Consider the following 20150-nt stretch of genomic DNA (forward strand, 5'->3'; position numbering starts at 1 on the left):
CCCTTTATTTTTGTTCTGGTGATAACACAAAATTTAGAATGTTTCCCCACTTTAAGGAACAGTGACGGTTGTCACCAGGATAAATGAAGAGGGTGAATCTCCTTAGTGGTGACAAAGACAAAACCTGACTTTGGCTTTAGATTTACTTTTATTCTAGCAGAGGATGACTTGGGAAACAATGCACTTCTTCGTCGGTGATATAGTTTTTGATAACTATGCGAACATATTATTAAAAAGATGTATTAATTGTACATTCAGTTATTTTGTACATTTGACTGAAGATACTGTAGCTTTAAATACTTTACCTCTTTGTTTAAAAAAAAAAAAACCCCAAAAAAAAACCTTTTTGCATTTTCATGGACCATTTCTGCACATCTGGAGAGACAAAGATCGGAGATCACACAGTGCCTGCGATAGCTTATATTTAAATAATGCAGATCAAATTGTACATACAAATGGAACAGTTTATGATTATTGTATTTATGTTTGCAACAATTGAATTTCACAGTACCAAATTTCCTCCAATTTATGGATGAGCTCCAAAAGAAGAAGGACCAACAACACTCATATACATTCCATCCAATTAAACACAAAAGCTTTATATAAGAACAAATCACACCAGCTCTCATAAACAATCCTGTAAGGGCGATATACATGTCATAAAGTTGCACATAAATTCACACACATTGATAAGGCAAAGGTTCTAATGTCCAGCTAATAAGCTCCTATTTGGATAGGTCAACAAAGAAGAAATTTCCAACTTGTATCTTCTTTTTTGAAAGAGCTGGCAGACAATCCATCTGGTATCCAGCTGCCCAATGCAAGTGCAGTAAATGGTGTATGATTTTGCAAGTAGCTATAAGAGCATCATGTAATGATAGCGATAATGGTTACAGTGAAGCTCAAAGCTTGAAGCTGCAAATGGCTGTTCAGTGATTACACACAATCAAGTCAAGTTTCTGACAGATATACTCCATTAATGTTTGTGGAGGCTTGCACAGCAACACAGGGCTTAATTGGCATTTGGTATAAGGATATTGTCACTCCTAAATTAGACATTAGTTTTCATGCTGTTCTAATGGCAGGTAATCACCTTCCAGCACAAGGCAACCCCTTTCTCCTAAATACACCTGCTACAATCTGCTCCCACTCACACAGGTAAACATACACATATAGTCCCAGCTTGGAAGGGCCTCTAGTAGTCCTGGGTGTACAGCTCTGATGCATGTGGTTGCTTACAGTGCAGTGCCTCCTAGACAGAATGTACAGCATCTGGACAACCTGTCCCTTCAAGTCGGATGCCTGTTGGAGACTAAACAGGAACAATAAATGGCATCTCTTCTTCCACTGGTCCAAAGACCTCCTATAGTGCAAATGGTGCCATTGACCCCTCAACTATCAAGAGGGATCTCTTGAACCTCTTTTGCTGAAGAAAAATCCATAGCAGATCTCTCCAATAGCAATAGGCCAAAACCAAAAGTCCATGATTTTCTTCCCTATATTAATGATATATGAAACACGAGTAATGTCCTTTCTGCTCACACTGTCATTCCATACATGTACTAATATCTGAAATGTTATTGCTCTTATAAGATTTGCTGTGAATTTGTTCCTCTGAACTTTTTTTTTCTAGTGAATTGTCTGCAAATGTGTAAAGTACCTATACTTAAGGCATACGAGTGCACATACATTAATGTATTTCTCGTGGTGAATCAATGTCTTCCTAGTATCACTAAGAAAATAATTGTGATGGGCTTGATATTGTACCACAAATAAGGACTGCAAGCACTAGCCTATCCTTAACTATTAATGACATTGCTGTCAAATGATTCAGTTCAACAGTGACTATTTCTATGCTATCATCGACCAAACAGGAATGTATCAATGAATTAAAGCTATTATATTTCCAAACCTGAAACTTGTTTTTTTGCTAATAATGTGGTGCAGCATCTATCTAATGTGCATATGCTGGACAAGAAAGGATAGAATTGATTTCATGGAATATAATAAAATTTGCCAGCAACAACTAATAGTCACTGTCTGTTTTAACAACAGCTGTTGTCTATGGTCGATAATGTCAATAGTTTTTATAATATTGATAATAATAATCAGAGTGCAATGAAATTAAAATATGTTGGCATATGTATGATGCCTATTAGAAATTTCACTGGAAGATAAGATGTGTTGGCAATCTCTGGATTTCAGAAATGTGTTTTATCCAAAGCAACTTATCCAACGATAATTTAAAAAAGGGAAAGATAAATAACAAGGAACAACACTCAAATCTGATGTTAGGCCAATCCCTGAGAAGCATTAACACCAAGATAATCCAGACTACCTTGTGGTTTCATACTCACTGCACTGCTAGAGGAAGAAAATCCAGGCCAAGCACTAAGCTTTTTGTTTGACAGAGTACCAACAGTAAATCATTTTCAAGTCTTAGGCTTACTCTAACTAAGGGTGGACCTATGGCCTTTGCCATTGGTGAACATGCTTTTCATATGCTATGTAAAGCATATGACTTAGATTCAATGGTAAGGACAAACAAGCTGTATGATTAGCCAACAAAGATAATTCAAGGGGCCTTTTATTTAGTCTATGCTTTGCATTTTCTATTGCACAGAGCAGTTGATACAGGCAACAACCTCCAGAGCATATATTCTGGAGTCTTTCCTTTAAAGGAAGAGTTGCTAAACATCATAGGCAAGAGGGAATTTCCAGTGATTAGAGAAGTATAGAGCAGTTATGGAAGAGGCAGTGAAACATAAAGCACAAAGCAATCCATGCTATGTACTTGAGAAAACAAAGGAAGTCACTTACAATTACAAGCAGCTGTCAAGTGCAAAACAGATCTTTTTGGCCCCAGTTTGCAACCAACAACTTGCAAGCATTTTAATGATGCAGTAAAACCTTAGAAATGAATATATCCCCTTCAAACCTTTTATATTTGCAGCTGATTCCAGTAAAAATAGTTTATATTTCACTGCAAACTGCCTTACTGTTGGCAGGTTTCTGATATCTAGTGCAATATGATACATAATGATATGAGCTGCCACTATACTTGTTTTATGAGATATTACATAAGGACCCAAAAATATGTGCTGTCATATTGCCCATGTCTAAAGATAATGGCGGTCATTGCAAGAGCTTAACTAAATGCAGAATTTGGACATATAAAAGTGTCATATCTCTAGCTTTTTAACTAGGGTTTGAAAAAGGGAATGATAGCACAAGTACTGCACTATCCCCAATACCAAATTTTGGTCTGCTTGTACCCTTGAGAGAAAGAAAGAAGTTGAAGATAAGTAGGTAGAAGAAAGAGAACCAAAGTCTTAGGAGCACCCACAGCGGTCTACAACCATTCCTGGTATCTTGCCATAAATAATTTTTTGCTTGTCATTAAAATACAACATGTTAATGGGTGACATTTTGGTTGGGGTACAGCATGGGCCAGCAGATCCCCGTGGATTTGCTTGTTGAACAAGATGAGTATGGGGATATTTTTGCATGAACATGTACTCGCACTGGCCAGAACAGTAGTTAGCTTTGTATCGTTTTGGAGCAATAATCCAGTCCCATCCAAAGGCCTCAAAGTCCACAGTTAGTGGATATCGACAGCAGCGTGATTCAGTGGAGTGTTCATCACAGTCAAGGCCCAAATTTCTCCTCGATCGCTTGTTGTTCTCCATAACACGTAGCTCTATAAATGGGTGCTGTAGGAACAAACAAAATGGGCTTCATAAGCATGGCACAGTATAATGCATGGAAAATATCAATGCTGCAATAATTCAAGCGCTAAGTTTATCACAAGATTTATAGAGTAGATGTAACTTGCACACCAAATGCACCATACAATTTTATAATATATCAATGAGACTACTAATAAGTGAATTCAAATGACTGGTGTCCTTAGCAGGGGCATCTTAATAGGATCATGAGCCCCTGGGCAAAGTAATGCTCTGGGGCCCCTACAATGGAGACAGCGCAGGTAAACAGACATCAAGTAGGTAGGAGGCAGACAAGCGGAGCTTCCCCTTTTGCGTGGAGCTCTGCATTAACTACATGAACAATCATTCTGTACAGCAAAGAAACAGTGAGAAAATACTACATACATAAAGTAACAAAGCTGTCCTGTGCATATAATATATCTGCTAGACTGATGCCTCCCCAGCACTATGGCCCCTCTACACCCTAGATATCCCCCCAGCACTCTGAACCCTCTACATCCCAGATATCCCCCCAGCACTCTGACCTCTCTACATCCCAGATATCCCCCCAGTACTCTGACCCTTCTACACCCCAGATATCCCCCCAGCACTCTGACCCCTCTACATCCCAGATATCCCCCCCCAACACTCTGATTCCTCTACACCCCAGATATCCCCCCAACACTCTGACCCTTCTACACCCCAGATATCCCCCAAGCACTTTGACCCCTCTACACCCCAGATATCCCCCCAGCACTCTGACCCCTCTACATCCCAGATATCCCCCCAGCACTCTGACCCCTCTACACCCTAGATATTCCCCCCAGCACTGTTACCATATACCATAACATACCCCTTGTATTGTGACCCCACTACATCCCTAATACCCCCTACACTGTGGCCTCTCTACATCCCTGATACCTCTAGACCATCCTTACCTGCTTGTTGCCCCGACCTTTGGCTATCTCCTGACTATCCTTTGTTGTCGCAGTCTGCTGCCTCTCTACCTTCCTATAGTCTACCATGAGCGTGAGCTGGGAGGCCCTGGGGGTTGCGACCTGGAGCCAGACTGCAGCCAAATCCATCCCCACCACTAGGGGCATTGGTGAACACCCGCTGGCTCTTAGAAATCCTGGGAAATCTCATGCTCTAGCTCTCAGTGTGATCTGTGTTGGTTCTCCAGTATACCCACTCTCCTGAATCACCTAGAGCTCCATCCGCAGCAGTCAGCTGTATGGTACACTACCTTGCGGTTCACTCCTGACCCCAACGGAGTGCATCTGTCACCTGGACTCAGGTGACCTGACAAGCGGTATCTTAAAGGAGACTTTTCTGGCCACAATTCTCCTATGGATCACAGTTCGTTCTGCAATTCTGTGACCCATTTTCAGCTGACAGCAGGCTAAAGCCTGCTGTCAGTTGATGTCACTCAGCCGGTCCAGGCTTGGAAAAGATCCCGACCATATGGTCAGGATCAACCAAGATGCCTGGACCAGCACCTGTCTCACCCTCTCAGTGATCCACTGAGAGCTTGGGCCGAACCTCCTTCACCACCTAGCGCTCCTGTGAGCATTGGAGGGGAGAGCAGAGAGACGCTGACTGACTGTCACAGTGGTGTCTGATTGCTTGGTTCTCACTGCAAAGACTGCGGGGGACACTTGATGCTGCAACCACAAAGGTAAGTATAACTGTTTGTTTTTTACAATCCCAAACTTCTTTTTTAAAATCCAATTCTAAAACCTGTCGTTTTGGATAGAGTTGGGAAGGATTAGAACCCTGATTAGGCTCATATTGGTGTCTGTGTCCCTGGTGTGTAGGCTAATCCTGTCTATTCAATTGTAGTGTCCACTGTGATAGGAATAGATGGGAAATCTTACATTAGGGACATGTGTTATGGTGACAACTCTGAGATGATTTCCCCACACTTTAGAAGTTTTCTTCCTACTTTCTGGAAATGAAGGGAAACATTCCCAATGGGACACAGATAGCAAAAAAACCCCAAAAAACTAACATGGATTTGAACCCTTTCTCCCCAGAAATAAAAAAACAAGGTTTTAGACTTCAGATATATCTTAATGGTACATTTTAACTTAAAGGTCAATTTCAGCTTAAAATATAATATACTATAATATACAGTGCCTTGAAAAAGTATTCGTAACCCTTGAAATTTTCCACATTTTCTCATGTTACAACCAAAAATGTAAATGTATTTTATGTGATAGACACACACAAAGTGGCACATAATTGTGAAGTGGAAGGAAAATGATAAATGGTTTTCCAAATCTTTTCCAAATAAATATCTGAAAGTGTGGCGTGCATTTGTATTCAGCCCCTTTTACTCTGATACCCCTGACTAAAATCTAGTTGAATCAATTGCCTTCAGTCACCTAATTAGTAAATAGAGTCCACCTGTGTGTAATTTAATCTCAGTATGAATACAGCTATTCTGTGAAGCCCTCAGAGATTTGTTAGAGAACCTTAGTGAACAAACCGCGTATTGAAGGCCAAGGAACACACCAGACAGGTCAAGGATAAAGTTGTGGAGACATTTAAAGAAGAGTTAGGTTATAAAAAAATATCCCAAGCTTTGAACATCTCATGGAGCACAGTTCCATCCATCATTCGAAAATGGAAAGAGTATGGCACAACTGCAAACCTACCAAGACATGGCTGTCCACCTAAACTGACAGGCCGGACAAGGACAGCATTAATCAGAGAAGCAGCCAAGAGGCCATTGATAACTCTGGAGGAGCTGTAGAGATCCACAGCTCAGGTGGGAGAATCTGACCACAGGACAACTATTAGTCGTGCACTCCACAGATCTCACCTTTATGGAAGAGTGGCAAGAAGAAATTCACTGTTGAAAGAAAGCAATAAGAAGTCCTGTTTGCAGTTTGAGAGAAGCCATATCGGGGGACCCAGCAAATGTGGAAGGAGGTCTGGTCAGATGAGACCAAAATGGAACTTTCTGGCCTAAAAGCATGTGTGGCGGAAAACTAACACTGCACATTACCCTGAACACACCATCCCCACTGTGAAACATGGTGGTGGCAGTCTTCAGCATGGACAGAAAAGTTGGTCATAGTTGATGGGAAGATGGATGGAGTCAAATACAGGGCAATCTTAGAAGAAAATCTGTTAGATTCTGCAAAAGACTTGAGACTGGGCGGAGGTTCACCTTCCAACAGGACAATGGCCCTAAACATACAGCCAGAGCTACAATGGAACGGTTTAGATCAAAGCATATTCATGTGTTAGAATGACCCAGTCAAAGTCCAAACCTAAATCCAATTGAGAATCTGTGGCAAGACATAAAAATTGCTGTCCGCTCTTCATCAAATCTGACAGAACTTGAGCTATTTTGCAAAGAAGAATGGGCAAAAAATTCACTCTCTAGATGTGCAAAGCTGGTAGAGACATACTCAAAAAAAATTGCAGCTGTAATTGCAACGAGAGGTGGTTCTACAAAGTATAGACTCAGGAGGGCTGAACTCAAATGCACACCACACTTTTCTGATATTTATTTGTAAAAAAAAATTGAAAACCATTTATCATTTTCCTTCCACTTCACAATTATGTGCCACTTTGTGTTGGTCTATCACATAAAATATAAATAAAATAAATTTACGTTTCTGGTTGTAACATGACAAAAGGTGGAAAATTTCAAATGAATACTTGAATGAAGGCACCGTAAGTACCAGCCTGTAAATATCCCTCAAAGGCACTGTAAGTACCAGCCTGTAAATACCCCTCCATTGTCATGTTATTTTTTTGTTTTCAGCACTGTTAGTTTGGCTGACAATTACTCAGTTACACAATATAACCAGATTCATGTTATTTATTTCTTGAGACAGATTTCTTTTTCTTTTGGTGCTAACTACTGGATTTTTTATTTTTTACTTTACAAAGAAAAAACAAAACTTTGTTAAAAAAAAGCTAAAAATAATGCAAGGACATTACAAACAACCCTGAAATAACCTCTTTTTTTAAAGTAGACACCCCATTGTGATTTTTGACACAATTTTTTGGAAACTAAAAAAATGCTGGTTTTAAGGTACAGGTCACATACAGTAGGAGGATTGAGATGAGGGGGTTAATGTAAAGGTCAAGGGTGGGGTGGTGGTGACATTTTAATATACAGGTCAATAGAGACAGAATGTATGGGGAAGGGTGAAAGTGTTAGAAAATGATCGCACAATAAACCCTCCCACCCTAGATCTACTACTATCTAAGCTCTAGAATTAGTGAATAAGAATAATTATTAATTCTCCTTTTTTCATTGTGAGAGGACTCTCACTCTCATGTCTGTTTACATTTGTGATCACTGTGATTGGTCATTACAGTAATCACAAGGTACAGAGCTGCCCAGATCAGCTCTATCTACTGTATAGTATACTGTATATTAATGGGTGCACTGGCTACCTAGGGGCTACTTCTGGAGTGACATTTATAAACAGTGTTTATAATAGATGTCTACCTCCCCGCTGTGTTTTTCCAATACAGTGGTTGTAAAAGTGTGTTTTACATTTGTGTTGTGTACAACATAAATGCTTTGCATGTCTTTTTTTTTTATAGCATTCATAACATGACAGATCATAAATGTTAATCTTGGTCCATGATGTGAATTCCATTTTTCTGCCCAGAATCCAAGGAATGCATTTCTGTCTACTCTGTAGCAAAATAACACGTTCCTTCCCAGGTTATCTTCGCAGGCAGCCTCAGTGAGTCTTAGTATAAACTCATGCATATGCGCATGGTCTTAAATATTTTTTATAAATGTCCTAAATTTATGTCAAGCCTTAAGGCAAATGTAGAGTCATTTGGTAGTCAGGAACTGCCTTTACTTAGAAATTGGTTCAAAATTATTTATTGATGAGAAAAGCCAATGTTATTAAAGTGATACTAAACCTAAAAATGTTTTTTACCTTAATGCATTGCTTGAATTAAAGGGGTTGTAAAGTTTTTGTTTTTTTTTAAATAACAAACACGTTATACATACCTCCTCTGTGCAAGGGTTTTGCACAGAGTGGCCTGATCCTCCTCCTCCTTGGTCCCCCAGCGGCGCTCCTGGCTCCTCCCCGCATCGAGTGCCCCCCTTTCCAAGGGGGTACTTGCGCGGGCGCACTCACGAGTCACGAGCTGCTGGGCTCATTCTCGTCGTTGAAAAGAACGGGTTTAGGTAAGTAAAACGGGGGGCTCTGGGGGGGCTGCTCTACTACAGAAGGTTTTTCACCTTAATGCATAGAATACATTAAGGTGAAAAACCACGAGGGTTTACAACCCCTTTAAGGTAAAAAAATGTTTTCAATAAAGTCAACTGCCCCTCATGCTTGTTGTGTAAGTCTATTCAATAAAAAGCTGCTGCCCCTTTAATAGTCTTCTTACACTATAGTGAAACTAAAAAACAAAAAAAAAGGATGGTGCTGCCCCTTTAAATCAAATAAATATGTGCATCCATACAAAAATCTCTACAGCAATTGTATACAAAATAATGTGATAATAATAAGTGAACATTAAGCAATTTGGTAGCTTAAAACAAAACCTCCTCAACATAAAAGTCCATGTATGGTAAAGTGTGACCAAGCACCGTGCTTCATTAAAGGTGATAGTGTCCACTTCCTACAAATCTTGTGCTCCACCAGGTAAAAAAAAATAATATATGCGCTCACTAGAACCTTTTGGCCACCAAGTGACTATCAAGCAGAAAACGAACAGATTCACTTCTCAATAGACGTATGTTCACTTCTCCGCCAGGCTTCTCTCTCCTCTCTCCCATTCTATACCATTACTATAATGAAAGCTCCAGGAGGGACTACATGAGAGTAGCACATAGTGTAGTACATTTTATTAAAAAATGAAATTCACATACAAAATATTTCAATGCACTCACATTTTAGTAGTAAAAAACCCGCATTGAACATGTGCAGCTTCCAGCAGTCTCACACCAATCTGTGTGCTAGCCGCCCCATATAAATTCCACCGATCGGGTGCTCTGGGAAGTGTCACTGCAAGTAAAGTAAGAGGCTTGTATTTCTATGGATTTCGTGCATGATGACGCGTGATGGTCCCTCCTGGAGCTTTCATTATTGTAGTGGTATAGAATGGGATAGAGGAGAGAGAAGCCTGGCGAAGAAGTGAACATAGGTCTATTGAGAAGTGGATCTGTTTGTTTTCTGCTTGATGGTCACTTGTTGGCCAAAAGGTTCTGGTGAGCGAATATATTAATAGATTTTTTTTACCTGGTGGAGCACAAGATTTGTAGGGAGTGGACACTATCACTTTTAATGAAGCACGGTGCTTGGTTACACTTTACCATAAATAGACTTTTAAGTTGAGGAAATTGCTTAATGTTCACATTATTTCATATACAATTGCTGTAGAGATTTTTGTATGCATGTGCCTTATTTATTTGATTTAAAGGGGCAGCGCCTTCCTTTTTTTGTTTTTTAAAAACATTTTTAGCTTCCCTGTGCCCCCCTTTCCTGTCTGAAGGGGATGAGAGGGGAGAAGAGATCAGCGATGTGCACGGTTTGTCCCCATAGCAAACGACTTGCTATAAGGACACACAAAAGAAGAGGAGGAGCCAAGATCGCCACCAGGGACCCAAGAAGAGCAGGATCAGGGCCGCTCTGTGCAATACCACTGTACAGAGCAGGTGAGTATAACATGCTTGTTATTTTAATATGAAAAAAAATCTGACTTTAGTAACACTTTAAGGAATGTGGAAATATTATGTAGTACAGTATGTACACCTAGTAACCCTTCCTTACTTAAACTAATGCCTACTGCGTTTTTCAATTCAAAACTCAAAAATGCCAAATGTATGGCATGTACATATACTTAAACAAGAAACGGGGGTGCGTATTCCCACACACCAAAAGCCACCGGGAGGACCAATGAGCTAACATTTATTAGGATTTTAGTAAATGGTAGGATTGTTGTGTGTTTTTAAATACTATTAGGATGGGGAACATGAACATGCATAACCTTCCAAAAAAGGATTAGGAGATAAGAGAATATATGTCACAATCTCTACTGTTACAAAATCGTGGTATCATGGAGACGGAGGTTCAGCCAAAACCACATCAAAAACAGAAAAGATGTGATGACCCTATACTGAGGTAAATGAAGGTCCCTCAAATAACAAAATTAGGGAACCACATAAAGAATACCTCTTGGCTTTAAATAATGTAACCAGCCCTCTGCAGTTTTGTTCCACCAAAATGGGCACACCAATCATTGTGACAGTAATTATAACATGTAAGTTACTAGTTGGCTAACTCCACAACTATATTACAAATGTTATAGAGAACGTGCATATAAACAAATATGACAATCCCCTCTGCTCTCACAGTCCCCCCCCCCCCACACACACTACTCAAATAGAAAATCAAAAAAGCCCAAGAAAGTGAATTGGCTGAAACCTCTCAAAAAAAAAATGACACCACTATTCAAAGGAAGTAATTGATTGATCAGGCGCCATCCTACTAAAACCATGTGTATCTCCAAAATAAAATAAATAATACGGTGCAAAACAACTAACTCAACATGTTTTGCTCAAAAATCAAGCTTTGTCCGGATTTAAAAAATTAAAAGTTTAATGCCCTGTACACACAATAGGATTTTCCGACAACAAAATCATGGATTTTTTTCCGAAGGATGTTGGCTCAAACTTGTCTTGCATACACACGGTCACACAAATTTTGACGGAAATTCAGAACGTCAAGAACGCGGTGATGTACAACACGTACGATGAGCCGAGGAAAAATTAAGTTCAATAGCCAGTGCGGGCAGTGCGGCTCTTCTGCTTGATTCCGAGCATGCGTGGACTTTTGTGCGTCAGATTTATGTACACACGATCGTAATTTCCGACAACAAGTTTTGTTGTCAGAAAATTTTAGAACCTGCTCTGAAACATTTGTTGGTGGAAATTCCGACAACAAATGTTCTATAGAGCATACACACAGTCGGACTTTTCGACAACAAGCTCACATCCAACATTTGTTGTTGGAAAATCCTATTGTGTGTACAGGGCATAACTGCATCAAATCAAAAAACAAGCAGAAAAGCACATAGCAAATATCGTTGGCACTCTATGGTCACCTCTATTTATAATATTAATTGTCATAATTGGCGCCACACCTAATGCATGATGATGTCATCCCACATGCATGCAATGTGACGTTATCAAGCACGTGCGTCATATCGTCAATGCGTCATGACACTCGCGCATGCGCAGTGACACCAAAAGCACCATCCTGTGGACTAAATAGAAAAGGCAAGCACTGTGTCAATAAAATATGCCATTGCCATCTATTCATAAAGCGGGCTGCAAGGAAAACATTTATGAGAGGAAAAAATATATTTAGAGGAAAAAAAAAAAAAAAAAAAAAAAAATATATATATATATATATATATATATATATATATATATATATATATGTGTATATATATATATATATATATATATATATAAAAAGAGAAAATACATATAAGGGGAGACATCTTCAAGGGCAAAAGACAAATCTAATGCTCACACTTGTGATCACTCGCTTGCAATATTATCCACATATGGTGGTCCCTGCTCATCAACATCTCTTAGTACCCAGAGAAGCCCAATAGTGCAAAGAGAGAAAGGCCTAAGATAAATGCTATCTAATGAATGTTAGGTCATTGGTCCTCCCAGTGGCTTTTGGTGCTTAGGAAAACCCACCCCCGTTTCTTGTTTAACAATATACCTAGTATACCTGCCTGAGGTTTTTTTTCTATTCCCAATAGTTTTATGCATTAGGTCGAAACATAGTAAGATCAAATTATTTATTTATATTAATGCATGTTTGTAGGGATTTTTTTGACAACTGGCAATTTATATCACTGTGATAACCAAAGTATTCCATTCATTGCTCAAGTTCAGTAAGCGATCATAAACTGATCATAATCAGAACATGAATATGGAAAGATCAACTAATTCTCCCAGTCAATATCCACTCATATACTTAACAGGCAAAGTTTAAAAAGCAATTCTACATTGACCAGGTATGGTAATATGCATTTAGAGCAAAATCTACAAAAGCTAACTATCTTACTCAACAGAGGCAGTCCAGTCATTAAATGTTTTAAAATTAAAGTACCTACCAGTCCTTCTGCTCCAGGACCAAGAGAGGTGACAGCAAGGTCATTTCCATTTGGGTCAAAGGCATTGATTTCAATGCCCCAATTGTTGTGTGGTTGTTTGAACCAGTTCTGCAGTACATGCTTGAAATCGATGCTTTGCCAATGGCCTGTGCGTGAGTGCAAATCAATCTTTAGAGATCTAATTCGGATGTGCTTGCTGCCTTCATCCGTTACAGGCTTGAGACGTAAAATTTGAAGGTAGACGGTGGAGGTGTGCTGCACAGGTCGCAGATATACCCATAGTTGAGCTTTTACTACCTTGGTGAACATGATTTTTGGACTGAAGTTAAAGTAGCAGCAGATAGGGCTCCCATCCAGTCTTACCGCTGGGTCCGCTGAAAGTTAAAAACAAGTTACAAGAGTTACTACCAGGATATCATATTAGGAACACAAAAAAACAGACCACACTGCACATCTTTCAGACAAACAAGCCTTTTTAATTTTATTCCAATAACTAGTTTATATAGGCAGAAAGAAATAACACCAGTGGTAGCTTAAACCAATGGAGCTTCTTCAGATTAAAATGGCTAAGAAAATAAATTAGTTAAGAAAAGAAAGAAAAAGCTTTAGGAACAGACACATCTAGACTTTGCCAGTCATAACCTGCTAAGATGTGTATGAATATTGCTAGTAGGACAGCTCCATTAAAGTAGACAAAATATTAAGCTGGCATTTATAATTGTAGTTGGATGTAAGGCTTTGAACAAGGTTTGTGGCAATAACATCACTGTTTTTAAAGCGGTAGTAAAAACTACTTGGACACTTGTACCTACAGGTAAGCTTATACTAAAGCTTACCTGTAGGTACAAGGAATATCTCTTAAACAAGCACTGTTTAGGAGATATTCACTGTTTCTGCAGGCAGTGACATCACTGCCGCATGTGCTCTTAATCAATACTCATGCCGTCCCTTCAGAGCTCTGTGACGCGGCACATCTGCGGACCGGAGCCCACAAACCCGGGAGGAAGACCGGGTGTAGATGGAAGCCCTGTCAGCTGTGACAGAGCGCCACTGGAGGGCTTCCTTTTAAGGTAAGACTTTCATAATGCAGGGAGAAGTTTTTTTTTTTAATGGTAAAGTTACCTACCTCTTTAATAGCACAACTCAATAATGGTACATAAGCTGTGGAAAGAGAAATCACTGCCAAGTTACCTACAGGTTCTTTAGTTTAAACCTGCCTGTTTTGTTTCTTTTTTCAGCTGAAGTTAAGGGAATAAACATTCATCTGTGTTCTATTTTATGCTATTTAATAGTGAAGTGCCGGAGGAGTCTGTGAAGGTAGAATAATGTTTCAAATTGGGGGTAATGATTACACTTAAACAAAACAGATGGCTGTAGTTTTAGGTTAACATTTGAACTTAAATGGAATGAATAATTGCTATTTTTTTAAGAGCATGTACAAATGTAATAAAAAAATGTTATGCCTGATTAAAGTGCCAAAATATTTTAATATTACTGCTGCCTTGCACATATTAAATCAATTTACCGGTGAATGTGTTTGTTTTTTCCAGATATTAAAACTAGATTTAACATTCTATTTCTGATGTTACTGCACATTCACAAGCGTTCCTTTATCAACTGTTTATTTTCTGTTTTTTTGGATTGCAAAGTGTTAGATTTTTTATCATGTTGCATACGGTAACTTAAAGCTCATGTCCAAGCAAATGTGCATCATCACATCTCACATCTCATTCCATTCATTCTATACAGCTACTGCCTATTCCCAAATTGGTTTTGAAAAAACCCATAAACCCCTTTTTTAGTCCACCACCATGTCTCCCTCACCAATGCCTCTTCTAGGAGTGCAGACCAGTAATCCAGTGTTGCAATTTGTGCCTGCCACTGATCAGTCAGGATGACATCATTATTGCTTGCTGCATAATATAGTAGAACACAATAGGAAGTGTCTATGTAACCGAAGAAGCGATGTGGGCACTTTGTGCTCTTGTTACTCTTTGGACCCCCCTACCTTCCTTTTCCCCAGGAGAACTGTAAATATAAGCAGATAACTAAGATGTAAAGAAAATAACGTTTATTTTACCCAGCTCACTTAAAAAGCCATCCTTGGACCCTACCAATCTAAACAATCTACACCCTATCTCCTTGCTCCCCATTTCCTCTAAACTCCTTGAACGCCTGGTCTACAAACAACTGAGTGACCACCTCATTAAGAATAACCTTCTTGATCCCCTTCAGTCTGGATTTTGCCCTCAACACACCACTGAAACTGCTCTTTTAAAACTCACAAATGACTTACTAACAGCAAAAAGCAATGGACACTATTCTGTACTCCTACTTCTAGACCTTTTGGCTGCCTTTGATACAGTTGACCACTCCCTCCTCAAAAAGCATTACTCCTTTGGTCTCCGTGACTGTGCGCTTCACTGGCTCTCATACTGCCTATCCCACCACACCTTCAGTGTCACTTGCAATTCTACTTCCTCGATTCCTCTTCCTTTCTCCGTTGGGGTCCCCAAGGTTCTGTTCTTAGACGTCTCCTATTTTCAATCTACACCTCCTCCCTGGGTCAGCTGATAGCCTCCCATGGCTTTGAATATAATTTCTACGCTGACTACACCCAAATCTATCTCTCCACCCCTCAGCTCACTCCATCAGTCTCCTCACGCATCACTAACTTACTAACAGACATATCTGTATGGATGTCACATCACTTCCTCAAACTCAACTTGTCCAAAACCAAGCTCATAATATTTCCTCCCCCACGTGCCTCTTTCCCTGACTTCTCCTTCAAGAGCAATGGCAAAACCATCCATCCCCGCATTCCAGGGTGCTAGGTGTTATCCTGGAGTCTAAACTCTCCTTTCAGCCCCACATCTAATCACTTTTCAAGGCTTGCTGCCTTAACTTCCACAACATCTCTAAAACACGTCCCTTCCTAACCAATGAAACCCCAAAGCGCCTGATTCACTCCCTGATTATCCCTCACCTTGACTAGTGCAACTCCCTACTCATTAGCTTACCTTTAAATAGACTATCCCCCCTTCAGTCCATCATGAATACTGCTGCCAGACTCATCCATCTTACAAACTGCTTAGCGTCTGCTACCCCTCTCTGCCAATCACTCCATTGGCTTCCACTCACCCAATGAATTAAATTCAAAATACTAACAACTTACAAAGCCATCCACAACTCTGCCCCCAGCTACATCACTAACCTGGTCTCAAAATACCAACCAAATCGTCCTCTTCTTTCCTCCCAAGACCTCCTGCTCTCTAGCTCCCTTGTCACCCCCTCCCATACTCGCCTCCAGGACTTCTCCTGAGCCTCTCTCATCCTTTGGAATTCCCTACCACAATTTGTCTGATTATCTCCAACTCTATCCACTTTAAGGCCTCATGTACACTGCTGCTGGTAAACGGACGTTTAGGAGCAGTTGGGCTTTTTTTTTCAACTGCTCCTGAACCGTCCTCTATGTTATTTTATCAGTACATGTACACAGGTTCATTTATAGTTGTTTCTAGGCAGTTGTGTTTAGAGGCTTTTTTTGGAACCCAAAAAAATGCATTCAGAAGCTGTGTTTAGAGGCATTTCAAACACCAAACGCGACAACTCGCGTTTAGCCGCGTTTCGTTTACAGGCGTTTTTCATTTTTGGCTATTTTGGAAAAAAAAACATTTTTTTCAAACACGGCTAAACGCAACTAAACGCAGCATGTAAACGTGGCGTTTTTAGATGACGATTTCTAGCTGTCAAGTTAAATCGTTCAGGAGAGGTTGAGCAACATCCCGTGTACATGAAGCTTTAGGTGATACCTGAAAACTTTTCTCTTCAGAGAAGACTACCCTGCCCTCACCTAACAACTGTACTTTTATTTTCTTCATCAGCTCATCCCCCACAGTTATTACCTTTTGTATCTCTTGACCCTCCCTCTTAGATTGTAAGCTCTAACAAGCAGGGCCCTCTGATTCCTCCTGTGTTGAATTGTAATGTAACTGTACTGTCTGCACTAACTCCATTGGCCCTGGACAGTATAAACTCAATTTTCTTAGGTAGGCGCTTATACTGCAATGCTAAGGCAAGTTGATACACAGTGTTGCTTCTTTATACAATTTCCAATTTGTAACCACAAATAGTCTGTTTCCAACAAATTTGTCCTTGTTCATAGTACACATGTGTATAGATAAGTGAAAAATTTCCTGCGCACCAGAGCAAAAATACAAGCCATAAGCAAAAAAGTGAAAAAATTTCACCCTGCAATGACTATACAAAGTGCTGTGCATAAGCATAACGCTATATGTGTGTAGTAAGTGAATAAAAATAATCAGCATTGTGCAATGATACAATAAATCTAAAAACGGTCCTTATTGTAAAAGCCCAATAAAGTCTATAAATACATACTCTACACTGAAAATCATCACAGGCTGTGGAAAAGTTTGCATTTCATCTGGAAATCAAGGTCCCAGAGTCTGGAGGAAGAGTGGAGAGGCACAGAATCCAAGTTGCATGAGGTCCAGTGTGAAGTTTCCACAGTCAGTGATAATTTGAGGAGCCATGTCATCTGTTGGTGTTGGTCCACTGCGTTTTATCAAGTCCAAAGTCAGCGCAGCTTTTTACCAGGAAATTCTAGAGCACTTTATGCTTCCCTCTGCTGACCAGCTTCATGGAGCTGCCCACACTGTTAAAAGTACCAATACCTGGTTTAATGATCATGGTATCACTGTGCTTGATTGGTCAGCAAACACACCTGATCAAAACCCCATAGAGAATCTGTGGGGTATTGTCAAGAGGAAGATGAGAGACACCAGACCCAACAATGCAGATGAGCTGAAAGCCACTAGAAACCTGGGCTTCCATAACACCTCAGCATTGCGACAGGCTAATCGCCTATATGCCACGCCGCAATGATGCAGAAATTCATGCAAAAGAAGCCCCAACCGAGTATTGAGTGCATACTATACTGTACACAGACATACGTTTCAGTAAGCCAGCATTTCTGTATTAAAAAATCCTTTTTTTTTAAATTGGTCTTATGTAGTATTCAAATTTTCTGGTATACTGAATTTTGGGTTTTCACTAGCTGTAAGCCATAATCATCAAAATTAAAAGAAAGAAGTATCACTCTGTGTGTATGTGTGTATATATATATATATATATATATATATATATATATATATATATATATATTAAAGTACCTCAAGTGAATCAACAATTCCAGATAAAGTGTCCTGTGCATCAAGAGAAATAAATAAGAATGCCCACTTTGAAAGTGCCCAGTGTCTTTATTGAGTGCTGTTCTCCAACACTCCATACTTCACTGTTAAAAAAGATCACCCTTGTGCCATCACCTTCACATGGGAAAACTCACCAGATCTGGAATTATCGATGCACTTTATGTAATTTTTTGCACTTTTTAAGGCACTTTATTATATCTATATATTATGTTTATTATGATTAGGAATTGATGATTTGCACATTTTTGTATGCATAGCGCTGTTATTAGGGAAATATTCATTACAGGAATATGCCTAGTGTCAGCATGGGCTTGCGTCTAAAAATGCATTGCATAGAATATTTGAGTCCCTGGTCCAGAACAAGCAGCTATCAAAGGAAAGTCAGATAAAAATGTGTAATTTCTTATCTCTACAATTGTTGTAGTTCAGTGGATAAGCAGGGCAGCCAGGGATCTAACGGACATCGGCTTTAAGGGGCCGTTTTTTAGAGCGGGCGGTCGGCTCTTCAGGGATAACAACCGACAGGAGCCGCTCGGCTGTTATCCTGGAGGAGCATCCCCCCTCCCGCCGCCTTCCGCCGCTCTTTCCAGACCTCCCATCCCACCGGGAGACCCGATCCCCGATTCGGCACTTCGGCTGGCTAGAGTGAGACTGGAAGGAGGCCGGAAATGGCTTAGATCCAGTCTCCTTAGTGTAAACGCGGACGCGACGTCACAACGTCACTTCCAGTTTATTCAGCTGCCAATGGCGCCATTTAAAAAAAAAATACAGTATTTAGAATCACCATTTTTGCCGATCTGAATACTTTGAAGTACAAAGGAGGGATTTGGGGTCCCTCCATAAACAGTACCTGTCACCACCTATTACTGTCACAGGGGATGTTTACATTCCTTGTGACAGCAATAAAAGTGATCACATTTTTTTTTCCAAAAATGACAATGTAATTAAAAAAAAAAATTCAAGCTCCCCCGTCCCCGTGAGCTTGTGCAGCAAAGAAAATGCACACGCAAGTCGCGCCCGTATATGTAAATGGTGTTCAAATCACACATCTGAGGTATCACCACGATCGTCAGAATGAGAGCAATAATTGTAGCACTAGATCTCATCTGTAACTCTAACCTGGCAACTAATTTTTTTTTTTTAAAGCACCGCCTATGCAGATTTTTAGGTACTGTAGTTTGTCGCCATTCCACGAGTGTGCGCAATTTGAAAGCATGACATATTAGGTATCTATTTACTCGGCGTAACATCATCTTTCACATTATACAAAAAAATTGGGCTTATTTTACTGTTTAGTTTTTTAAAAATTAAAGTGTGTTTTTTCCCAAAAAAAATGCGTTTAAAAGACCACTGCGCAAATACTGTGTGACATTAAAAAATGCAACGATCGCCATTTTAAGCAACAAATGTCAGAAATAAGCTTAGGCATGAAAGGATTAATATCGATCACAAACGGTAATAAACCTAAATGCATTAGGTACTATAACTCAAAATTCATTCAAATGAAGATGCTAATGTGACAAATGTTGAGTCAAATATTAATACATTTTAAAAGAGTTGAAGATTTCACTTCACACAATTGTTGGAAATGTCCCGAACATAGAAGTCAGTAGACCAACATATCCTAAAACCCAGAAAGAAGTCTTGCTAAATGTAAATCCAGCAGCCTGAACAAATATTTAATTTTGTCTCCTCTGACATTTTTGTTCACTAAAGCCAATCAAGTTCCTGCTAAAGCATATTGGTCTTTCAACCCTATAATTGCACAAGTGAAACAAAAGATAACATTTTTACTGAACTAGGAAATGGCAGCAAAACCTTAAGGACTCTATGCAAATGTTTCTTGACCTCTAGATTGAACATTATCTTTCTATTGACTTTGATAGCTTGTTTTTGTTTGTTTGATACACAAGACCACCATAAGAACCTGTAATGAACAGGGATGTGAATCAGCTAGAATGGGTGGCTTCCCAAGGTGCAGTGTTTTCATGTGAGAGTGATGCCTTTCTCATCACGTGTGTACTGTAGGTATGCTCTAGATCAGGGATCTCCAAACTACGGCCCTCCATCTGTTGCG

At 39.7% G+C, this 20150-nt stretch overlaps 1 protein-coding gene across 1 annotated transcript in view; it reads right to left on the reverse strand.

Annotated features, from left to right (window-relative positions):
* Nucleotides 1-317: 317 nt before the first annotated feature.
* Nucleotides 318-20150, reverse strand: part of GDF11 (growth differentiation factor 11) — a 191382-nt gene continuing 171549 nt past the window's right edge. Inside the window, exons 2-3 of the mRNA XM_073613948.1 lie at nt 12843-13216; nt 318-3713 (exon numbers count right to left, since the gene is read on the reverse strand). Coding sequence (XP_073470049.1) covers nt 3333-3713; nt 12843-13216 — 755 coding nt within the window. The 3' untranslated portion in view covers nt 318-3332. The remainder of the gene's footprint in view (nt 3714-12842; nt 13217-20150) is intronic.

Source organism: Aquarana catesbeiana, linkage group LG02 (genome assembly GCF_042186555.1).
Source record: "Aquarana catesbeiana isolate 2022-GZ linkage group LG02, ASM4218655v1, whole genome shotgun sequence".
Lineage (NCBI taxonomy): Eukaryota > Metazoa > Chordata > Amphibia > Anura > Ranidae > Aquarana > Aquarana catesbeiana.